The sequence below is a fragment of the Empidonax traillii genome, unplaced genomic scaffold (genome assembly GCF_003031625.1).
Source record: "Empidonax traillii isolate 1590-97213 ecotype Southwest subspecies unplaced genomic scaffold, ASM303162v1 scaffold1043:size250015, whole genome shotgun sequence".
NCBI classification, from domain to species: Eukaryota; Metazoa; Chordata; class Aves; order Passeriformes; family Tyrannidae; genus Empidonax; species Empidonax traillii.
Window position 1 is genome coordinate 51,250 of NW_020956236.1, and position 23,777 is coordinate 75,026.

Genomic DNA, 23,777 nt, shown 5'->3' on the forward strand with positions numbered 1-23,777 from the left:
TTGAATTAGAGGAATAACCTGAACTAAACAGGAGGCCATTCACTTACAATAACCACAGAGTTGTGCTTTTGAGGAGGAATAATCGACGGCACAAACTTATTTTCTCACAGAAAGAAAGGATCTGGAGCTTACTGATAGCCCAGCCTGAAGATGAGTCAGCAGCAACTCAGTGTTGGGAAAAAAAAGCACCATCTTACTGGGAGCTGTACAAGTGGTTGAGTAAAACAGACGACATCCTGTTTAAAGTATGGCAATTAAACAGCTGACAAAGGTCTTTCAGGCCTGTTAGAAGAGAAGGAAATGCATTTGCTTCATATCCAAACACCCAGAGAGCGGACATGGCTCCAAGCTGGCCCTTATCCTATTATGGATCGGTGTGGTTGGAGTGCACTTGGACCGGTGCTGCACCAGAACGTGGGTGTTCTCGCAGGAACAAACCCAGAAGGATGATCAGCTCGCTTTAATTTGCAGATCGCAGCTGAGCCGGTAAAAATAGCACAAGACCTGTTGTTCTGGTGACATTTCCTACCCATCAGCAGCGGAAAAGCCTCGAACACTCTTTGATAAACAGACGCTCGGGCCAGATTTTCTGCTGAGGTAAATTCATGCCAGTAAAGGAGAGGATGTACTGCCTTCCAATTACTCAACTGTGAAAATATTTTAGACACTTTGAGATTTAGAACAAAATATTGAGGGGGACTGGTCAGACTTTACGTGGAACATTGTGTCCTGTTCTGGGTGTCACTTCCCAATAAAAAATAGGCCCAGATATAAAAAGTCCAGAGGAGAACATTAAGAGCCATCAGAGTTGTATAAACCAAGATCTATGTGGAAAGATGGAAAGAACTGATCTCACTCAGGCTGGAGATGGGAAGAGCAGAGATGTGATAACAGAGGGACAGGAGATTGATCACCTTTTTGCAGCAAAGTTAGTTCTTCACTCGAGAACTGCCAAGAGATCAGGGGTTTAAACCGCAGCAAGAAAGATGGAAATTAGACAATTTAAAAGCTCTGTAACCAAAATCATAGCTAAGACCGCCTGGGGAAAGCGTGCAAATCTTTGTTGAGAATCTTTTAGGAACAAGTTATTCCCACATATTTTAATAACACTTTTTAATCATTTCCTGAAGAAGGATGAACTAGGTAATTTATTAAGATTTCCACAATCACTGTTTTCCAGTTACCCACCGATACAAAGCAGCAAGTGCCACTTTGTTCCCTGCATTCCTTACTGGGCAGAACGCAGCCGGACACTGAACACCTGCTTTACCAAAAACACCTTCTTCCCATCTCAGCTTGCAAACCCCAGGGTAACAAATTTCCCCTGCGCTGCTGGGACAAGCTGGCAGTAGCAGAGAACTGCATTCCAGGGCTGGTAGTAAATCAGGGAAGCACCGTTTGGTTTGAATAAAGGGTGAACTTGAAAGGAGAATAATCTTGCCCGTACATCACATCACGTCGCACATCATATCGTGTCATATCTAATTAGAAACCCCTGAACTCTGTCCAACTGCCTTGGGTTTGTTTTCTTTTTCCAAACGCTCTTAGGAGTAACACAAACCTCGTGAAGTTCCCTCTTCTGCCTGTTAGGATCACTTTTTTTCTTCCAGTTTTAAAATACAATACTGATGGAATGCTACAGGAACAAATCAAGTATTTATTGGAAAATCTCCTTTGGCAACAGGTTTTTAAACTGCTTTAAAATATCGTATGGAACCCTTCAAAGTGTATTTACTACTGTGACCAACTCTAATTAATCCAGCCTTAAAACACACTGATAAGGCAAGCATAAATATTCTTTCCTTATGGATACAAAAGCTTTGTGCACACCAGAAACTGATTAGCAGGAACATAAATTCTCATGGGATCTGGTAGATACATCGAGGCTGCTCAGCCAAAAATTACCTGAAGAATTAGAGAACTAGAGGACAGGGTGAGACAATTCTTTCTTGAGAGAAAGACTTGGTTTGGCTCTTCCTCTGCTTGGTGCCAGAAACAATTTGTTGAGCAGCAAAAATGCACCCACCCCCCAAAAAAAAACCCCTCAAATGGCACGAAATAATTTCATACAGAAATGCGTCACTCTGATTTTTCTTTTAAGATGTCTCAGGCTGCAGCTTGTTTATTAAGAAAAACAAAGCAGAACAGCCCACCAACTTAATTTTGCCTTACCTAAGCTGAGTCACCACGGATAATGGTAGCAAAATACATGCTTTTGTTACTGAAGTGAGAGGGTATGACTCAGTTACAAAGCTGAATAATAAGAGTAATCTTGACATTACAGCTTTTCAGATTCCAAGGCACTTCAGGTACTTGAAAAGAAAAGCTACCTCTATTAAAAAAAAAAAAAAAGGCAGCCATTAAATCGGTTTACTGGTGAAGATAATGCAGTGTGGGAGATAACAGCAGGAATTCAGGCTGTTAAACTGCAGTGCACTTCCAGGTCACGTTCAGTAGGAGCAGGCAGAGCACCAAAGGGATGCTGAAGGAACCCACTTGGCCCCTGGGAGCAACGCGGATCAGAGCCTCGAGGTCAGGAGAGAGGACATTAAATCCTCTACTGAGCCACATTTGCCCAGTGGGAAAGAGCATGACAGAAATACCTGCCATCAGGAAAGCTCAGAGCAAGCAGAAAGCTTTTCTACAACCAGGTGAAGCACTCCCAAATTTCAAATGGATACAGGAAACATGGAAATAGAAGCTGGTAAGAAGGGAGAGGGCCGTAAGCTGAGCACCAAACACTCCAAACACTTTATTTTTTGCCTAGACTACTTCTTCAAGAGGAGAAACAACACCAGAGTAAGTTGTTCCTTCCTCCTCCCACCTCCACCTGGACTTTTATTGTAGCACAACAGAACCATAAAATAATTTAAGACTTGAGACTTAAGCAAATGCAAATCAGAATTGACTGGGAATGATGGCAGGAAAGTCCATAAAAAAGTCAAAGCTTTCAGCTTTAAGAGAAATCAGCCAGAAAACTAGAGCAGCTTCCTCTGAAGGCTCCTGAAAACAGGCCCATGGAACCCTTAAGGAAGGAGCTGCCATTATGCTGTGGTCATTAACAAACTCACTAATTACATCACTTGGCCCTTAAAAAGAAAGAACATTTAAATATTAAACATAAAGAAGTTCACGAAACAGTTTTCTTTACTGAGATTCACAATCTGGTACAGTTAGGGAATTCCCTAATAGTCAACATTCCAATTCCTTGAATACTTGGCAATATTGTTTCATTTCCAGGAGGAAACAAACAATAAAAGAGAGTTTATAAAGCCAGCATGTCCCTGCTGTGCAATGTAAGCTGGCAGGGATTCAGGAAGCTCCAGGGGTCCCCTGGAACCCAGTTTTCTAGGACTTTATCAACTGTGATACATGACAACTGAAACTAAGTAGATAAAATGTGATGGTAAATATTGTTTGGACAAAGTTTATTGAATTCAGAGAGGCACAATCTGTGAGGCACCAGTATGTCTATTAAAGTATATTTAGTCTGAAGATATTACACTGCTTCCCCCTGCCCTGAGACTGATTTTCTCCACTCCCTCCAGCTTCACATTTCCCTCAAATTACAGCGTTCCTTCATATTTGTAATTTTCTCCCTCTTCAAAGCAGAAGGGAACTCCTTTCTCATGAGAGCTTATTATCACAGAGATTGCCCCCACAGCAGTACCTTGGTACCCACTTGTGTTCTATAAATGCTAAGAAAAATTACGTAATGTTATCTCGTAACATTCTCTTTCAGGGGAAGGAATGTTTTAAAATGCAGAAACGAAGATAAAAGGAGAGTGAGTGGGGGAAAATGGACACAAGAGATTTCTCTAGAAAACAGCGAATATTCTGATAAATGGACGTGTTGGAATTAAAACGTGCTCCAAAAAGCTGAATTAATATTTTAATTAAATAAAAAACCCACACAAAAAAAATAAAAAGGAAAAGTAAAATAAAAGCCAGGGTAATTTGGATAGAATGCTGCATTTACATGACACTGAGAAAGCTGCCATGGCACAAATGTCCTCGCACTAATCAGGTGTTAAAGCATAAGCAAAATAAAGAATAAGTTTGGTTTCTATATATGAATTTTCTGCCCCAAGGTTGGAAAGAAACACTGTGGGGCCACAACATACCTATAATATTAATAATGTCTGCTTTAATGCTTATCTAATACAGTCTCTGCAGACATGCATTTAGGAAGATAATTTTGTATCTGAAGCGTATGAAAATGTATATAATTATCCCAGATTTGTTTTCCAGCTCTAGCAACATCCTGTCCCTCCAACCTAGAGCTTGATAACATGTTGATAAGAGCCTGAATTAATAAGCAGGTGATAGCTGACACCACTAATTAACATATTACAGCTGCAGTTGAGCTGGAATGATGAAACACGCTTAATTTCTTCCTTATTAGGAGCCAGCAGGTACAAGGAAGTTCCCTATTTAAAATTTTTCAGTCTCAACGGTTAAAACATCTTTTATATTAATCCTTTAAATTTTGTACCCATTAGGCTTGTCTCGGTTTCTTTCTGAACTCTTCATATTTCATTTCAGCCTCCCAATTTACGTTGAAGTCACCAGCCAGGTCTTTTAAGTAAGAAAACTAATAAATTGGGCAGCTTTGATAAAAGGACTACTGATACAGAGAAAGCAAACACTCCTACACAGATCACTCACACAGGAACAATCTTCCCTTGCCTTGTGCTATTTTTATAAATGGAATAAATGAAGGCTGGTGAAATTACCCCCTTCACTCTGAAACAGAGGTTCTAAAACTGAGCAAACTCACCCCAGGATAGAAAATCTGATTATGAATCGAGGCAAAACAAGGCAACAAATGCAGGGGAAACAGGAAATCTCACAGGATGATTTAAAACCCAAAGCGCAGAAAAACTCAAACCCAGAAGTCAGAAATTATGGAAACCCAAAATTATGAGAACAACCCCCTGGGTCTGGTACTATCACCCACAAAAGTGTCACAGAAGGAAATTAAAAAGATTATTCCCTTATTCTAACCTTTGGCTCATAAATCTGGAAAATCTTCCTGTGAAATATAAAGCATTTAAATGAAAAACATTAATTTGATTTGTTCCATTTAATTTGGTCTAAATCCTTTGACATGAAAGTGAAGTACATCTTTTTGTTTGCTGTTTTATTTTCAGGCACCCATCTCAGTTTCCCATCTTGATTCACTTAAAGGGCCTCCTGAAGGAAGAGTAACAGTGAAAAGTGAGAGTTGAATAGGAGTCCACTCTTTCAAATATTCAAATTACTGTTGCAGGCAGCAAGGTGCATCAAGTACAAAACACACTTATCAGGAACAATGCTGAATGAATTAAATTGTTTAATTATTATAAGTGTAACTTTTCCACTGAATATAATTTCTCTTTTACAGTTAAAAAAAAAAACCCATGGGATAAAAAGTCTGTACCTTAAACTCCTCAGAGCTAATTTACAGTCACAGATTTTCTAAATGTACTTCCAACTGATTCTTTAACTTCCTGCACTGACTATAATTTGGATACCGAAAACCAAAAGTCAGGTTGCCCAATACAGACAGTTTTAGATGTCAGTTCACGCTGTGGTTGTCCTATGAACAGACCCAAACTATCAAACAAGGTTCTTAAACACTGCCAGAGAGTGATGCAAGAGAAAGTTACCACAACCTGTAGCACACTTTGCTACTTTCTCCACGTTGTGTTTGTTTGCAAGTAGTTTCCTTCCCAGCTCTCTCCTCCACGTGCTCCTTTGCACATCAATAATTACAGTGGTGTGGACTGACTTCTTGTGGCTTGAGACCACAGAGCAGCTTGGTACCTGGACCTGATTTTCTGTTGAATGAGAGCACAGAGGCAGAAGAAAATGAGGAAAGGAAGTTCTTGCATCTAATTATTTGTTCTGGGTGCATGCTGCACATAGATGGATGTATGGACAGTGTCATCCTAAGGGGAAGAAAGAAGATGAATGTGGAAAAAGATACCTCAACATCTTTGGCAGCAGTCCTGAAAGAAGTCAGCAGAAATAAACAATGACATACTGCAAGAGTTATGAGCCCTGGGGGGGGGGAATCTTGAAAATTTCCAGAGAAAAGGAGGATACGGAAAACGGGGATTTCTAGGAGAAAACTGAAATGCAACTTTAATACGGTGTTTTCTCAGAGTGAACACTGAAATCATTGCTAGCATTTAATACTCCTCCATGCACGCTGTCCCTCAGAATGCCTTCTGTAGTTAATCTGTACTTCAAACAAGCCACAGATGGATCCGAGCTGGAAGAGACACCATCCCGTTCAACCCTTTTCCCCAAGACAGATCCAACTACATTATGTCATTCCTGACATATTTGTCTTGCCTGTTCTTAATGACTGCTGATGAAGAAACTCAGCAATTCCCCAAATCCGGCTATTCCAGTGTTTCACAACCTTCAGACTTGCAAGTTTTCTCTGTTACCTAAAATGAAGTTTTCCCTGCTCCAGGAAGCCCCTCGTTTCTGGTACCACCCATCACGGCACTGCACACACAGCTTTTCAAATACTGGAGATTTACCCCGTGCCTTCTCATTATTCTCTTCTTTAGACTAAACAACTCCATTTCTTCAGATCTTTACCCCACAGTTATCTCCCTGAGATATCAGATCACCCCTCTCTGGACACTCTCCAGTGATGCACAGATTGCACTTGGAGAATGATGCCCAAGTTTGGGCATAAGTGCTCCAGCCGTGGAGCAGAAGGGCTGCCTCACAAACTTACCAGGCTCCCCCGTTCTCACAAGCTCATATGAGCTTTGCCTTTTTTGTAACTGCATGGCACATTGACCTCATATTCAGTGCATGATTCGCTGTAATTCCAGCTACTTTTCCAAAGAAATGCTGTGTAAGGAGGGTGCTCACCATCCTCAGCTTGTAGAGTTATCCTTTCTGGTTCAGCAGAGCATCTCCTGTTTATCACTGCTGGCTTTAATTCTGCTTTTTTTGCAGACTATTTCCCTAATTTGCCAAGCTGATGTTCGCCATCACCCCGGTCCCTTCATGCTGGCAGGCCCTCCCACCTTTCTGGTGTGTTTAATCCGAACGTTTTAGTTCCTCATCCCGGCTCTTAATAGAAACACTGATCAGAGTTAAACCCTGGACCAGCTACTGCCAAGCCTCTTTACCCCAGAGTAGATAAAGTATCAGATCAGCTCCAGGTACTTCAGGCTGATATTGTGCAGCCCTCATATTTTGCTAACTGCAGAACAGGGAATACGTATAATGGAGTGTTACATACATTCCCCAGGATCCCGTCAAGGCCCCCGAACCCTCCATTCCAGCTCGGAGCACAGCAGGTAACTTCCCTGTCACGCACCACTGGACGGGATCCTTCCCACAGCAACGGCAGGTTGGACCACGGTATACCCAGGAGGCAGGGGAAGAGGAGCCTTACCAAGAACTCTGATCCCCCAGAGTAACACACAGAATTATTTATGGTAAGTGAACACCCAGATTACACTTACTGATTAAACAATACCTCAGGAGGACAATTTATGTTCGATCACACCCTCTGGGAGAAATAAAAAAAAAAAAAAAAAAGCCTAAACATGCTTACAGCCTTTCTACAGTTAATCAGAGGCCAGTAACCTCCTGAGTATACACAGGCCACTGCCCTGCTCTAACCAGCATGAGGGATGAGAAAGCGAGCAGAGGGAAGAAGTGATCAGGATGACAAGTTCACCAGCTGTGGTACAGCACGGACAGGAAAAAGAGAAGCTAATTCTGCCTCTTCCTTTTAAACATGTCATTCCCAGCCGCCTTCCCTGTGCTCATTCACACAAGGGACAGCCACCAAAGGAAGGGTCTCTTTACCTACACAAGCCTCAGAGAAACTGCCTGGAGACCTATGAAGAATTTGGGCTGTTCAAAGTCTCTTTGCCTGAAGTTTAACTTCCACTTGGCCACGTCAGTCAGGGCTCCTTCGTGACTCTGGTTTACACTGGTCCCTCTGGTTTTGACCCCTCAGTAAGGACATGTCTGCAATATGTTCTAGTTTAAGGTGCCCCTACCCGTGGCAGGGGATTGAAGGAGATGACCTTTAAAGGTCCCTTCCAACCTATGATTCCACATCAAGCATAGGATGTGTATTGGGAGGCTTCCAGCCTTGAACTGACACATTTGGGAACTCAAGAAATAACAGCACTTGTCCCGGATTAGAAGTTTCCAAGTCCTGGCATTTTAAATAAGGTGCCTCTACTAAGAAAGCATTAAAAGTAGTTATCACAAGCATTTATCTTCAGCCAGAATGGAAACACTATTCTCTGAGTCTGCCTTGTGAATACTCTCCCCAGCCTATTAACCCCTCGCCAAGCCCTCTCTGATCTCTCAGTCATGCGAGGCAGTTCTTTCTCTCTCCGCTCCTTTTTCCCTAAAGTAGAACAACACACACACACACACACACAAGCTCTAAGGGTTTTAGAACAGCAGACCAAGAAAATAAAAAACAAGTATAAGCAAATTTCTTTCTTCCTATAAGAGGTTCCAAACCCAAAGTGGGCAGATTTGCAGAACCATTTCCGCCTGGCGAGCCGATGGAAAGCACGGGGTTCCTCAGAACTTGCCTACCTTTTGCTGTATTTAGAGAAGGATCAAAATAGTTAAACTGACTTACTGCTACTCTTGACTTGCTTTCTTTCTCGTGTTTAGACAACCCCTGCAGCCTCCAAGAGCCAGAGCAGCACCCTGGTTCCCCTGGAACCCGGTCATCCCATCGCTCCAGCTGCTGTGTGAGTCATTCCAGTGCAGCATGACATTCCCTTTGTAAAGCACTGGTTCCCAAACCGCGGTCCTCAGAAAGCTGGCTGGCTACGTGCTGCTGGCGGAGCTCCTGGCTCCCAACCGCTGCACGCCTTTAAAGACAACAGCTAAACGCTGTCCTGATACAAGTTTCCCTTGTAAGCTGCTGCTTTAGTTGCCGCAGGGCGACTGTGTTCTCGTGAATTGACTGAGGAGGTGTCTCGAAATAACTTCTGAGACACGGTCTGCACAAAGAAAAAAAACCAACCCAAACAAAAACCTGTGTGGAATTCTTGCATTCTTGCTCTAGATAACCTTGTCAGCTCTTCATGCAAATCTCCCTGGTCCAGCAAGTCTGGGAACGAGACCGAGACTGGGAATTATCTCCAGCTCTACCATATGGAGATGCAAGACACCAGGCCAGTTGCTTGCTTTATTTGACATGTGTTTCTTTTACCAGTAATATTAACATTGCCTTGTTCCTGTTTATGCTCTAGGAAAGGAGAAAATAAACTCTTTTCCTGTCATTATGTTTTGCTTTTTTAAGAGATCCCTGCTCCTGTCAAAGGGAGTTAAGCTAAACAGAAACAAGGCAGTTTTGTTGCAGAGTAAATGGGTCCACACTTGGAGGTATTTGGAAATTGTTCCTACAGTTCCAATGTATACACTCCCCCCCTTAATCCTCATTAACCTTCTGATGTAAGAAGGCCTTGAGGTTGGGTAATTGATTGTTTAGTTAACAGACCACAGTAAACACCACTGGAAGGATACCAATCCACTGCTTTCACCGTTTGGGTGAGGCACCTATTTTAGTGGCTTAAGAGAAAAGTTTCTAATGGTTTGCCAAGTGACAAGAGGGATGCTGCAGCTGTGAGGATGCTGAGAGGGAGCTCGGGTTCCCTGTGCTCCTCCGCATGTGACACAATGGGGAACCGCCTCATAAATTCAGGATAGCCCTTGGAGAGAACTCCCATTAGGTCAGTGTCAGCGAGACCCGTGATGCAACGGCAGCGAACGCAGAGGAGAAAAGGTAAGGCTGGCAGTTCCCTGACACGACTCCTCCTCTAAGTGCCTCGGAAATCACCCAGCCAAGCCAAGCTGATCGCTCCCCAGCCATAGCAACGTTACTTGACAAGTAGCACGTATGTTAGTGATGCTGTAACCACGAACGTGCTCCAGCGCTCTGCGGGGCAGCTCGCAGTGCTGAACCCTCCTGCCTCGCTGAGACAGCTTTATTTGCCTGTTTCAAACATATTAGAAGTCCGTTTCATTGGAGGTTTTTAAGCGAACCAAAGGGGATCCTCTCTGCCTACAGGATATCCCAGAGGTGAACCGCCCAGGGTCACCCATTCTGCTTCCGACAGGGACAACGTTTAGGCTGGAGAGGTGAATGATGAAGTAGTAGCAAACTTACTTTCCAGTGATCAATTGGCTTCTGGATGGCGTGCACATGGGCTGGACATAGTAGTTCTCCAGTTTGACCCCTTCGGCAGCCAGCTTGTCCAGCGTGGGCGTCCTGATCTCGGACCCGTGGTACCCCACGTCCCTGAACCCCTGATCGTCCGCCAGGATGAAGATGATGTGCGGCTGCGAGCGGGGGGCGCCGGCCCCGGGCTCCTCTGCCAGCGGGGTCCCGCCGGGGCCGGTGCGGCGGCTGCCCCAGGCCAGGTAGCCGCAGGTGAGGAGGCTGAGCAGGGACAGCCCGGCCAGCACCGCCGCCACCATCCTGCCCGGGCAGGGGCGGCGCGGCCAGCGGCGCCCACCGCGGGCCATCCACCGCGGCGGGACGGGAGGAAAACGGCAACGAGAAGGAAACAAACCGACAAAATCCCAACAAAGTCAGGCGGCCTCGGGGGCGGGCAGCGCCCGTCAGGGGTCCCGCCGCCCGGGGGACATCGCAGTCACCCCAACTTGGGCAACTTCAGCCGCTGGAGCCGGTGCCGGAGCCGGGCGGGTGGGCAGGGCCCCGCCGGGGGTCACAGCACCCTCGGCCCGCCCCCGGCCCCGCGCCGGGGCGCCGCTGCCAGCCCGTCCCGGGGCCGGTGCCCATGGCGGGGCGAGCCGGGGCGCCCCGGGACGGGACGGCACCGGGATGGGATGGGACGGGTCGGGACGTGCCGCCCCCCGCCCGCCCCCGCCGGCGCTGCCGGGTCGAGCCGCTCCCTCCGCCCTCCTCTTCCTTCTCCCTCCCCTCGCCCCCGCCCCCGGGGGCTGCCGGCCCCGCCGGAGGACAGGGACACCCCGGCCCCGCCGGAGGACACGGGCACCCCGGCCCCGGAGCGCTCGCAACCCCGCTCCTCCCCGCCCGCCCTCTCCGCAATCCCGGCTCCTGCCCCTGCCCGCCCCGTCCGCAACTTCTTTCTGCCCTTCCCTCTCCTCCCCTCTCCCCGCACGTCCTCCTCCTCTTCCCTCGCCCGCCCCCCGCATCCCAGAGGAGAGCCCCCCTACCCCGCCCAGCCAGCCGCCCCTCAGAGCGAAGTGGTCCTACACACACCCCCCCCAAATATCGACTGGCTTAAGTGTCTCTGACATGGCCACAAACATCTGGAAGGTATGAACGTACCGGATTTGTTTGCGGCCACAGAACGGCCCCAAATCCCAAACTCTCCAGTTCTGGCGGGGCTGTGGCAAACGCCAGGAATGCGCCTTTGCAGAATACAACAATTTTTAAGAATTTGGGTTAAAGTACGAATGTGCTGCAGTTGCAAAATGCAACTTCACCCCGTCCTGGAAGACTCTGAGTCAAGCAGAAACTTACATTCACGCACGATTAGGCTGAACTAAAGTAAATCTGCAGGTCTGACTTGTCTAACGTGAGTCAGCATGACAGTAACAACTTTCATTCAAAGTGGCTTTTACAAAGCGTTAACTCTTAAACAGCCACTTGGACCGAATCCTCCAGTTCCTGCACCTCTGTGCTAAACTCCAGCTGGTCCCTGCCAAGGGATCCCTCTGGGATCCCTCCTGGATTAAAATCAAGTCATGCTGTCCAGAGGAAACTTTAATTTGAGTTGAATCTAACTGGTTCTGCTCACATCAGGCTGCACAAAAATGTCTCCAAGCTAATATTTCTGCTGAAAAAGAGCTGTTCAGAAATAACTAAGCCTTGTGCTGGAGTTTGCAATGCTACAGCAGGGAATCGTGGAAGTAAAAGTGGATTTTAGTGTGCGATGTAAGGGCTTGTCCACACTGAAAAGTAATACAATAAGATTACATCTGCACTGGAAAACCTACAGAGTTTAACCCCTGAAGTGGAACATCTCCTGAAATCAGAGGAATTTCACAGCATGTTAACTCAAGCTCCTAAAGAAAAAAGAAATCCAAAATATTAAATTGAAGAAACCCTGACATTTTTGTATACTATCCCTGCCCACATCAGGGGCGTTGGAATTAGAGGCCCCCTCCAACCCAAACCATTCTATCATTCCTTGAAATTACACCCCCTTTAAAAGAATTCTCTATTCAAATTTTTTTTCTCCTGCCTTTTCCCCACGTTTACAAGACCAAAAGAATACATATAGAAACCTAAACCTTTAAAAGGTAAAGTGCAATTCAGATTAGTGACGATATTTTGCTTTTAGCAGCATAAATTATGATGCCCTTTTAACATAAGCCGTAGTAGCACCCTGGACCCAGACAAACATCAGAGCATTTAAACATTTAACATCAGAATCATTAAAAGCAGAGTTTGGAATGCAGATTGTTTGAAAAGTAAGAAAACAGTATATATTATTAAGCAGATGCAAGAGAGCACAGCTACTGGGGTACAGGAGAACAGAGGCTGCAGCTTCCCACTGCCCCATTAGCCACACAGAGCCCTGTTAGTCACCACCCAGCTGCAAATGAAAACACACCAGGGCAATCTCTGCCAGACATCTACAAACTCGACCTTCTCTCTTTAGGGGTTTGACAAAGCTTCCCTTTTTTTTTTTTTTTCCCCCTCCACTTTTGAAAAAAAAAAAAAAAAAAAACAGAGCCAACAAAAGTAGGCTTATGTCAGCAAAATACTCTGCTGACCTTCAAGTAGAGAGGCCTTGGAAGATAACGTGCTATTAATAACCCACTTAAGGAAATATTTGTAGATGCTTAGGAATTGCAGCCAAGGTTTATACAGCCCCTTCAGGATGCTCAGTGAAAGGAACAGAAGAGTTGTGAAAGCTGGAGGAAGTATTTTTTCCCCTCAGGGAAAAAAAAATCCAGAACATCCATAGGTATTTAAACTTGAGTGCACTGAATACATTAATTCAAATATACACCGGTTGAAATTGAATTTAGCACACCATTAGGAAAGGAGGTATTTTTAGTACTTGTTATGCAGCCTCTGCATGTACTGAGACCATCAAATTAATTTAATTAAATGCGTGCAGAGAGCGTGGCTGCGGCTGGAGGCTCCTCTGCAGTTACCTGCCACCCAGGTGAGGCTCTTAAAGGTGCCCTTTTTGGGTTGTTTTGGCTTTAACCTCGCTCTTTCCAAACCATCCATGTTTGAAATACACCCCAGGAAGACAGCAACTTTGGAAGTGCAGATAAAAATGTTTTCCACAAAGGACAGCAACACGTGTTCCATTTTTCCTTTCCTTGCCCTGAGTGGCCCTTTGTGCAGCTGCCTGGGAGAGGTGACAGCCCTGTGGTCTAGGAAGAGACTGGGCACAGCTCCAGCGGGCCAAGGATGGAAGATGCCAACTCTCGTTCCTTGTGCCAGTATTCATCCGGAGAGGAAATCTTGCTCCCAGTTCCAGAAAAGCAGGAATAATAATGGTAAATGAGATCCCGGGAAGGGTTTGCAGGAAAAAGTAGATCAAAGTGCTAACACTCTTACAGTAACATTATAACTGTTCTTCTAACTCTTAGGTCAGCTAAGTGCTCAAAGGGTAATTCTTCCTAGCTGGAGGCAACGTTTCTCCTTACCCTTGACTCAGAGCTCTCAGTAACAAGGAAGGTTGCAATTTGGGATGTCCAATTCAGGCCTCTTCCTAGCTATGCCTGAGGCCAGAAAACCTTGTCCCTGCCTAAAGAATGGCTTTGGGAACTCCTATTTTTAGCTTAATAGCTGCAACAACAGTAGGAACAAAGCAGGCTTTGGCCTACACACAGAGTCAATATTCCACACATTTCCTAGAACTGAAACCGCATTTCCTTTCCCCCCAGTTCATTTCTGAATGCCCCTGTCCTCAACATACCTTCCCCTGAGGGAAAGGAATAGGCCAAACATCCCTGCATTCTCTTCCCAGGTGGATGCTGCACTTTTGCCAGGCCACTCATCACCGGAAGGAGCATCCTAAAACATGAATAAAAGCCTGGTGAGTCACGGGACTTACATCATTCCCTTTGCCTCCTTTGGTGGACCCTGGTAATTAATTTACAGATGTGCTGCTTGGGAATGCTCAGATTCCACCCGTGGCTTACTCCCTCCTTTCTGATGACATAAACAGAGCTTTGCTGTTCGCTTAGTCTATATTTAACACAGACTTTCCTCAACTCCCTCCCGAATTTCATCGGCAAAGGGCCAGATCCTGAGCTCAGCTCCTGCAGTGATGTAAATGTGCAGTCACTCAACTGGTGCCGATGAAGTCGCTCTGGAAATCTGGGACGTGACCTCAGATATCCCTCTCAGGTCAGTCCCTGTGACGACTGAAACAGCAACAGCTTAAGGTTGCCTTCCTGAGGAGGCTCCCATTTCCCAGTTACACGAGGTTTATGCCCCAAACGAAACAGAAGCAAGCCCTTAAATGTCCTACTGAAATAACTGCTTCTGGAAACAGCAACGGGATGTGCTTCCCTAAGGAAAGGGGACATTTTAGCAGCAGATGCTGGGGCAAGTCATAAAAATCACAGACCGCTTGGGGTTGGAAGGGTCCTTAAAGATCACCCAGTTCCAACCCCCTGCTGGGTTGGGCAGGGACACCTCCCACCAGAGCAGCTCTCTGAACACGGGTCACCGTTCCCTGGCTGGCACCGAGGGAGGGGTGTGCACATTCTTCTGGCTTTACTGACTTTCTGAAGAGCAAAATAATCTGAAGAGTTTACAGCACGCGCTTTGAGGCTGCCACGGCCATCAGCTTTGAAGCTTTGGCATGTTATTGTTTAAATCTCTTTCTCAGCTACAGTCTCCGGCATTGCCACAAATCGTACAGAAGGAACAGTTTCATTTGTTCCTAAATCAAAGGTTTTTACAAACAAGGTCACCTTGTTTAAAACTTGTCTTCATATTAGTGCAGTTAAGGCCAGAGCAAGAGAACTGGGGAAAGGCACGAGCTTATAATGCAACATAAATCTAGAAAGCTTAAAACAGGGTGGAAAATTTATTACCTTTTCAGAATCACTAAAGCCTTGCAGTGGAAGAGAAGTCTTTCTCTTGGTCCAGAACAAAACTTTCCTGGGTTATGAGGGATGTAACATGGCCTGCTGCAAGTGTTTTACCAACTGCCTGGCTTTCACACAACAGGACATGCTTTTTTCCATACAGCAGTATGGAACTTTACAACAGTAAAGCTGAAAATACAGATTGGTCAAAAGGGTCTAAGTGCAGCAAAATATAACTCCAAGTATTTCTTTTTGGCCTCGTGAAGTATTTGATGTCAAGGTTACGGGTGCACAGCTGACACAAGGCTGTCCCTTTCCAAAGGAGCTTTAAGGGGAGGGATGCTTTTTAATCTGGGAATGGTGCATGGGTTGCAGAAGGAAGAATGCTAATGAAGAGCTTGTAAGGCTCAGGATGTTTTAAATAGTTGTTAAATACTAGAAATGGCATTTAGATGACTCACTGCTACACCAAACACAAGCTTCAGGTCATGCTAATAGAACTTTACAGATTGCAATGGCAACATCAGAGGTTACTTTGGTAATAAGTTTTAATTATACTGTATCATGATTGATTAAAAAACAAAAGAAACCAAAACAAACAAACCCCACAGGAACAAATCCCAAACACTGAGTCTCTCTCTCCACAAAAAAAACAACAACCCTATACCTACCCCAACACCTCCCTCCTTCACCTTTGCCTGGGCCATTTCGTTGAGCTCATTTCTAGCTCAGAATTATGAAGTGCTAGAATGTCCTCGCTGCAGCAAAGCGTTAGGTAATGGATCATAAATGTCATCTCCACACAAACCAAACAGGGGGACTGAGCTCAACAGCAGAACCAACCAGTCAAATCAGAGCAACACCGACTGCATTCCTCCTGCACGCACTGGAAAAAGCAATAAAGCCTGATCCGGAGTATTCCTTATCTGCCTGCAGCCGGAACAAATGCCTCTTGTCTGGGAAATGGGTCCCTTCCAGCAACCAGCAGGTTGGGGATTTCCTGAGTTTATTGTGTCACAATCAATAACTGAAAGGGAAATTACACGGTTTTCTATGAAGCCTGTTCCTATTTTTTGCTCTTACACCAATTTAGCTGATGCACTGTTAAAAAGTGTATTAAAAGTGTATTAAAAGAAAACTTAAAAGCATTTCAGGACACATTTCCCCTTGCTATATTGCTAACATGCACAGATATCATTACACTATTTATTTGATAGCACAAGAGAACCAGCACGTTTTATTTTTGCAAGTCCATGCTGCAAGAACCTTCATTTGCTTTTTTTACTGTGAGTGAGTTTAATAATGAGATTTTCGAAGCAGTGACAGCAGCACTTAGTCAAGACAGTAAGAATTAGATTTTGTAACAGATTTTAAAGCTGGAAGAGCCCACCACGATCATCTACAGAGCAGTTCATGTCCCAGGGAATACAGAAATTCCCTGAATGAATGCTCTTGTGAATATCTGAGCAAGGGTTTTAGAAACGAACACAGATTGCATTTAAAAGTTATGATTATAGAGCTTGATTCACTATTCCAGTTGTTAACCACTATCACTGAAAGTTCTGTATTTTATTTCTAGTCTGAACTTGATACTGTCCAGTCCATGAGGCAACTACTGGTATTCCTCACCCGTTTCTAAACTCTCTGCTGATGCACGTAACCAAAACACACATTAAGAGGTAGAATATGATAAAAGTGGGGGGAAAAAAACCCAATAAAAACATCCCACAAGGCTTTAAAGGAGACATGTGCTATAAACCTCTTTTTGATACTGAAATCAAACAGTACTTCATGAAAGCTTGGTAAACTATCTAAGCATATGTGAACACAGCACATTTCCAAAGAAATGGTATTTATCATGAACATGCAAATGGATTTTGTTTGGGGGGGATGAGTGTCCTCACTTTATTATTCCCATTTTTATGAATTAGGCCCTATTGCTCTTTAGAAAGGCCTTCAGTTGAAATGACCCCTTCATCTACAGATAAACCTCATTAAAGCTGCTGTGCAGACACTGACTTGTGAGCCCCCAATTTACAGCCCAATGGAAGGGGACTCCTCGATGGACAGGATTTACTGTCTTATAAACCTTTTCTCTCGCCTTGTCTTGCCAAGTCTATTGCTTTGTGTGGGCAATGGTTGCATGTGCCTTTTTTTTTTTTTTTCTGGGATGAAATCACCAATTTTTCCAACATTAATAGAGCAGCTATACAGATCAATGACATTTAACCACTTCTACATGCTTTAAAAAAAACACAAACCCTTAATACACTAAAATCACCTACAGTGTTCAAACACACAGTGTTCAGTGCATATTTTGTGTCATAGAGCACCAGGTAAAGGGATAACTAATTTGGTAAAAAATAACTGTTGCTAAGGAACCAAAAGGTAAGGAAGAAAAAAACCCCACATTTATCAAATTATACTGCAAAAGCTGGCCAAATGGAATTCAGTGGAACCACACAGAGTTGTAAAAACTGTAGGCAGCAGCACGTTCTGAACACTAAGACGATCAAAAACTGCTGATTAAGTTCAATTAGTAATTAAAAAGCATAAAGCATAACCTCTCGATTCTGCAGAGGGCAATAAGCCCCAGCCCAAATCCTCTGCAGGAGTAATGCCACGCAAATTAGAGCCTGAGGGCACTGTTACAGTGCAAGCAATAACAATGAGCCGAAATTCCGCAGGTAGAGGGTTTCTCTAGGTTCCCTTGGGAATTTGTGGGCATTCTCAAAGTCGGCAGCTCTGCTCATCAGACAGGATTTCAGCTGGCCCTGGAGGACTGCCAGGATTTGGGAAAACATACCATCCCCTGCTTGCCCAAACTGAAAACGTAAGGAATGAAGAATTTTGCGAGAGCCCTTTCCAGCGTTCTGCTCTGGTGATATCACACACATCACTGCTTGGATTAAGAGCCCCAGCACCGTCCCGGGCTGGCGGATGAAGCCGCACTGATTGCCCCTTCCGAATTCCTGTCAGGCATGTTCAATGGCTCGCATCGGGCTGTCTTTTCAATTACACACAAACCTCGTGAAACATCTCCACCAGTAACCAAACACTGCGGGGGGGAGAAAAAGGAAACTCGAAACCTTTCCGGGGCAGATCAGCAAAGGAAAGCTTTGCTTTACCATAACAACAAAGTTGAGGTTCCTCAACACGCTCCCTTATCCTGCTCTGTCACCTCAGCACCCGTCTGTTCTCCTCATTCCTCACTCCTCCGTCCCCTTCCCAAGCAGACTCAGCTCCTGCAGGAGGACTTTAGACAGACACAGCCCCGCAATAAACCCAAGCTGCCCTCCCAGGTGGGTTCACGTTTCCCTCCCCACGACGAAATGAAAGCCTCCTGTCTCCTCGCCTTCCCGTTCGGGATGAATTACCCGCGCGGGTCCTTCTCTGCCAGCTCTGGACTACTGACAGTATCATTAAGCTCAGCCCCACCAGGGACAAATCTCTTTAGACACGGAACAGTAATACTTTTATGCTGCCTAATGAGTTTTGCGGCGCTGCACGTTGCGTAGGGAAGCGAATCCCTATCCCAGGGCAGGGAAAGGCACGGGCAGAGCGTTCAAAGGACGCGTTGTTAGAGGTGTGTGTGTGCTCCTAGAGAGCCGTTTCCTTTTCTCTTGCGAGCGCTCAGGAGAGAACAGGCTGCTCCTATTTCTTTGCTGTTTCCTCCGAGTTCACAGCAAACATCCAGGTTGGTGCAGGAAGGCTGTGAGAATACCCTGTGCAAGCAGGTGTAGGCGTGCCAATAAACTCCAGCTACCTCCCCAAAGCCAGTCCAGGAACAAACACCTAACTCTGCAGTGTGCACCGACAGACACAGCGGTACACAGTGCCTACAGACAGGAGCAACCCGTTTTGACTGAGGAATGGTTGATTAGCCCAGAGAAAGCTCAAAGCGAGACCGGGGACATGCAGCCATGGAGCTCTGGTGAGCTACGGATGAAGCCCTTGGAACGACACAAGCCACCGTTGCATCGTGATTCTGCAGTTGCTAAAATAATTGCCCTGACTTAAAGGGAATTTCACTACTTCAGTTTTCTCCGTTCCCCAGCGATAGGCCTTATAAATGCTGTGAAATACAAACTATCACCACATGCAGCAGTGAAAAAATAAAAGAGGAAAAAGCCTTGAGAAACTCATTCCCTCAACTGGGTGTCAGACATTTCAGAATCAGCCTTGAGTTATTTGATCTATAAGTTATGTTTCTTCCCTGGGAGTGGACTTTAACTGTGTGGATTTGGCAAAATCTGCCCTTAAAGCTGAAATAATTTGCAGCTGCTGGTAGGTCAGTGTTTGTATATATACATATACACACACTTTTTACACATGTACATAAGATGGCTAAAACAATAGCTGTTTCTGTTAATTTTGGATGCTCTTTATCCCACAGGTCCTTTCACTCACACTGTATGGGCAGGAACTCCTGCTACCATAAACCCTCAGGATTTTGGACACAGTAGCAGCACGTAAGGTCTAAACTTCCTCTACTGCAGTTGTCATAAATGAAAAACCTAAACTGTATTTTGTGCAATAGAACTGTGTGAAATACAAGAACTGAGAAGGAATATGTTGCCCTTTTTTCTGACGTGCAGCAATGACTATTTATAATTCTATTAAAGCTGTATCCATCTTTTGGATTTTGGAAAACAGATTAAAATACAAGCTCTTTCTGTCATCATGGAAAATTCCTTCTAATATTGTCTCTAAAGTAAACAATTATAAATGTATTTATGGACATTATAATATTGCCAAAGCTCTATGCCTTAAGGTCACGGGTCAGGCACCTAATTTTCATGGGATTTTTAGAGAATATTTTTGTTTAATACATGTGGATCCTACATCTCTTCTGAATTTTGAGGCTTTAATGCATTGCATTTCCAGTGTTTTAAGAAAAAAAAGAGTAAGAACACAACCACATATTTGCCACAAATAACCTCAAGTCATGTTCTGTTTGTCTCTCACACGCAGGTTTGAGCCCATAAGTAAATTTTCAGATGGTGATAAAATTGTTAAAGCCAGCAGCCCAGCTGCTGTATTACATGTATTTAGCTGTGTTTCACTCTCTGTTTGTATTCCTCTCTGGGGAGTTTTCTAATCGAAACATTTAGAGGCAAAATCCAACTAGGATAGCCACCATTAATGATAAAAATGGACATACCTGTTTTACAGAGAGGGAAAATATCAGGTTTAGAACAATCATGGAAGAAGCAGAAACACTGTAATTCCTTAAGTGACATGTGACTGGGTTAAACAAGGTAAACTCTAAACCTGGATTAATTGAACATAATTAATGTATTTTGATTTTACTAGCAGAATGAATGGGTCACAAGTAGTTCTTACAGTTACTATTTGGATGCTTGAGCTCATCTGTAAAAATCAGGGTCTGTGTAGAGGCAAACCACACAAGTTGCTTTCTGAAAATCAAAGGGGCCTATGTTTGCTGAAAGCACAGGCTGTCGCTGATTAAAGATGGGCTTGGCAACTGGAGCAACGGGACTTGAGGAGGCAATTCCCTGCTGAGTCAGAAACCCAGAGCCAAAAACCTAGGAGGTCTCTTCCAGAGCCGCCCTGCTTGCAACCAGCTCCTGATTCTCTCTTGTCTGGGTTCAGCCAGAGTGACGAAGACATTAATTTCCATTTTTTGGTGTACAGCAAAGCAGACTAACCTTTGGTTAGAGCACAGCTCTCACAGTTATTAACAATGAATAGCAAATCCTCGGTTCTGTTCCTAGATGGCTCACTTCAAATACACTGGACAAATATCCCATGGTCGTCATTCCAGGGATACGGTAACTTGGATATGCTCGGAGGCATGGAACAGGAAACTTGGTTCCTTTCCACGTGTGATGACTAATACTGTGGATGCATTAAGCCTCCAGAGGAAGGTATTGTGCTGATCAGACTTTGATCTGTGGCCTTGATCCTGATCTACTGTTTCCAATGTACAGCATAATTGTGAGGGAAAGAGTCCCCCGGGTAAAATTTCGGGGGGAGAAAGATTTAAGTGTGCGAGGTTGGATCTAACTCACAGAAACAAGTAATGTACGGTCGGTGGAGACTCTTATATCACTTTAAATACGGTTGCTGAGGGTTTGCATGTGTAACTCCAGTGATTTCCAAACTACAGCACTTTCTCTTCACCTGGTGGTTGCCACAGACCAGCCAGAATTCCAATATATCTCACACAGAGAGCTGTCTGCTTAGGGATGCACCAGAAAATGGACCCTGGGGCAGCTCCAAACGCTGAAATGGATTCAGCTCTCTGTGAGGTCACTTTTTAACTACAAGTGACAGGACCCCACATATTAGCTTGCAAAGAGACATTAGTCACCAATTATGCTCCTGGCACTCTGTAATTTGCCTAACAAACACAACTAAGATTCAATCCAAAAAAGCTCTGGCCTGGAAAGCAGCATAGCAGGGACATGCAGTGCTGGGCTTTGGGCTGGAAGGGACCTTTGGCAGTTTTGTCTGGCAAGAGAGTAAAACTGAGATCCCCAAATGTTTTCTCCCACCTTGTGTAGCTGGGTTGCAGCCAGTTACACCTTGGGAATAGTTCTGTCCCGATGCACAGGAAAAGCAGGAAAAGGATGGCTGTTTTGGAGGGACCTCCCTCCAGCCCAGTTGATCATTGGCTCTAGAACAGGATCAACTAGAAGGATGATTTTCCCAGTGGGATTTCAGAGAGACTGAGGTTATTCCACCGACTTTCATAACACTCAGGGGAGCCTCAGAGATCCAGATTATTTTGCCTTTTGGAGAACCCAGTAAGGTCATTACCACGGATTTAAGAAAACCAATATTTTGATTTTATATTTATGATCTTCTTTCCACTTTTTTTGCATTTTAAGTGTTGGCATTTAAATGATTTTTCTTTTTGCCAGCTGTTCCCCTGTAAGAAGGGTGAACTGTAAAAGCAGTTCCAAACTGTAGATGGTTTAGCAATCACATGAAGTTAAGGGCAGCAGCTAGGGACAGTAGCACTCAATAAAACTTTACTAGTTAAAGTAAAACTGGCACCAGCGTTTTCTCTGTTAATATGATTAGCCCGTTGGAAATCGCTGCATGACACACTGTTGCCTCGAGCAATCTGCCTCCTTTCTTTGTTGTTGCACCGACGACGGTGGTGATTTCCTCAAGGACACATTTATGTGCTTTAGAAACTCTCCAGGAAGCAAACACAACGGAGCTCCGATGCAAATTGCTGTCATATCATGTACTGAACCGATTTTAGGATGTGTGTGAATATTGCCGTTTCTATGGCAATAGAGCACCGGTTTGTGGATACGAAATCCAAATCCACGCAGGCAAAACCCAAGCACGAGCACACTCACCCTCGCTGAATGCTTCTGGAATCGGTTCAGGATGATTTATTTTCCGACAGTAAATTTCCTCCGCGTGTAACATTCCCCAAACACTGCGAGCATTATGTACAACGCTTCACAAGCTGAACTACACCCTGGGAAGTTTTTAATGCCAGGACGGAAGAGCGGCAGCCAGAAGGTAAAATGGGAGGTGTGTGTGTGGGGGGGAACCCCACCCATATTCCTGCTTTTAAGCATCGATATTTCCCTCTGTAAAGGGAGGGAAAACAAAACAAGCATGCATATAAATCACTGCTCCTTAGCAACCAATAAGTAACTTGGAGTGAAAAACTAGGACTTAAGCGAGGTCTAAGAAACCAACTAGATTTTTCCTTACGCTAGGAGGGAAGAAAAGCAACACAAGAGGCTTTGAGGACAGGATTTGAGCTGGCTCCGAGCTGAACTTGAGCGGTTTGGTTTCTGGTGTTGCATTTCCGAAGCAGCCGCCGTGTTTTATGTCCTTACCCTGGTTTATGACTGGGACGAATCACACATCCATTACCTACTCTGACTAATTATTTGGGAATTACTGCGGTGAGTAATGCCAGCAGAATTTGCTTTATTGCCTCAGCACGGTTGAGCTGGAAAATGCCTTATGGATGTATCTAATTCCACGAAGACAAACAACTTTATAGTCATCATTAACACAGGCTGTAAATGCTACACAAGCAATTCTGTAGGAATTCTTACAGAAACCCACTGCAGCTCATACAGAATATAATCCACCAAAGCAACCTCTTTGGTGTCCCATCCACAGAAGAGGGAAGCAGAAACAGTGCTGCCGTCAGAAAACACATTTCTGATCTGCAGAAATGTAGCGAGTTCCTGTAATTCGGTACAGATGTAACCCCGGGGTGAGTCTGTCAGTGTAATCAGGATTTTCACAGTGTGCGAGTGCTGCCTCCAGGCATTTGGAAACACCTTCTCCCTGCTGGCTCCTCGAGGTACCTGGGAGCGCAATGAAACCCGAGCTGTGTTCTGCACGATCTGCTTTACCCCACGCTGACTGTGGCCCTCATCCCGCACATGCTGGCGTCCCCACTCAAAATTCCTAGCACAAGTAGCCCACTGCTCGTGTGAGGCAAGTAAAACACGCACAGGGTTTATGGCAGAGGTGGAAATCGTGCCTCTTCGGCATCACCACCAAATTACCGACGGGTTAGGAACGGGTCCCCAGCTGTCGTTTCACAATACAGAGGGATGTGAGGTAACAGCACATTGCAGAATCTGCGTTTGAATCTCCACGATCAGTGCCAGCCACAGTGCCCTCCCTAAGCAATAAAGACCTCTCAGAAAACGGCTCGATAAAAAGGAGAGCGAGTGACAGGAGAAAAGATCCAGCTAGGAAAG

General features: G+C 44.9%; 1 protein-coding gene and 1 long non-coding RNA gene across 2 annotated transcripts in view; one reads left to right on the forward strand and one right to left on the reverse strand.

Moving 5' to 3' along the window:
• Positions 1–10,542, reverse strand: part of ARSJ (arylsulfatase family member J) — a 29,834-nt gene extending 19,292 nt beyond the window's left edge. Inside the window, exon 1 of the mRNA XM_027904352.1 lies at positions 10,169–10,542. Within this exon, the coding sequence (XP_027760153.1) occupies positions 10,169–10,527 (359 nt within the window). The 5' untranslated portion in view covers positions 10,528–10,542. The remainder of the gene's footprint in view (positions 1–10,168) is intronic.
• An 8,773-nt stretch (positions 10,543–19,315) lies between these two features.
• LOC114068342 lies at positions 19,316–20,781 on the forward strand. Its single transcript, XR_003573573.1, has 3 exons — positions 19,316–19,344; positions 19,454–19,529; positions 20,511–20,781. It is a non-coding gene; the product is annotated as an uncharacterized LOC114068342 (long non-coding RNA).
• Positions 20,782–23,777: the final 2,996 nt, after the last annotated feature.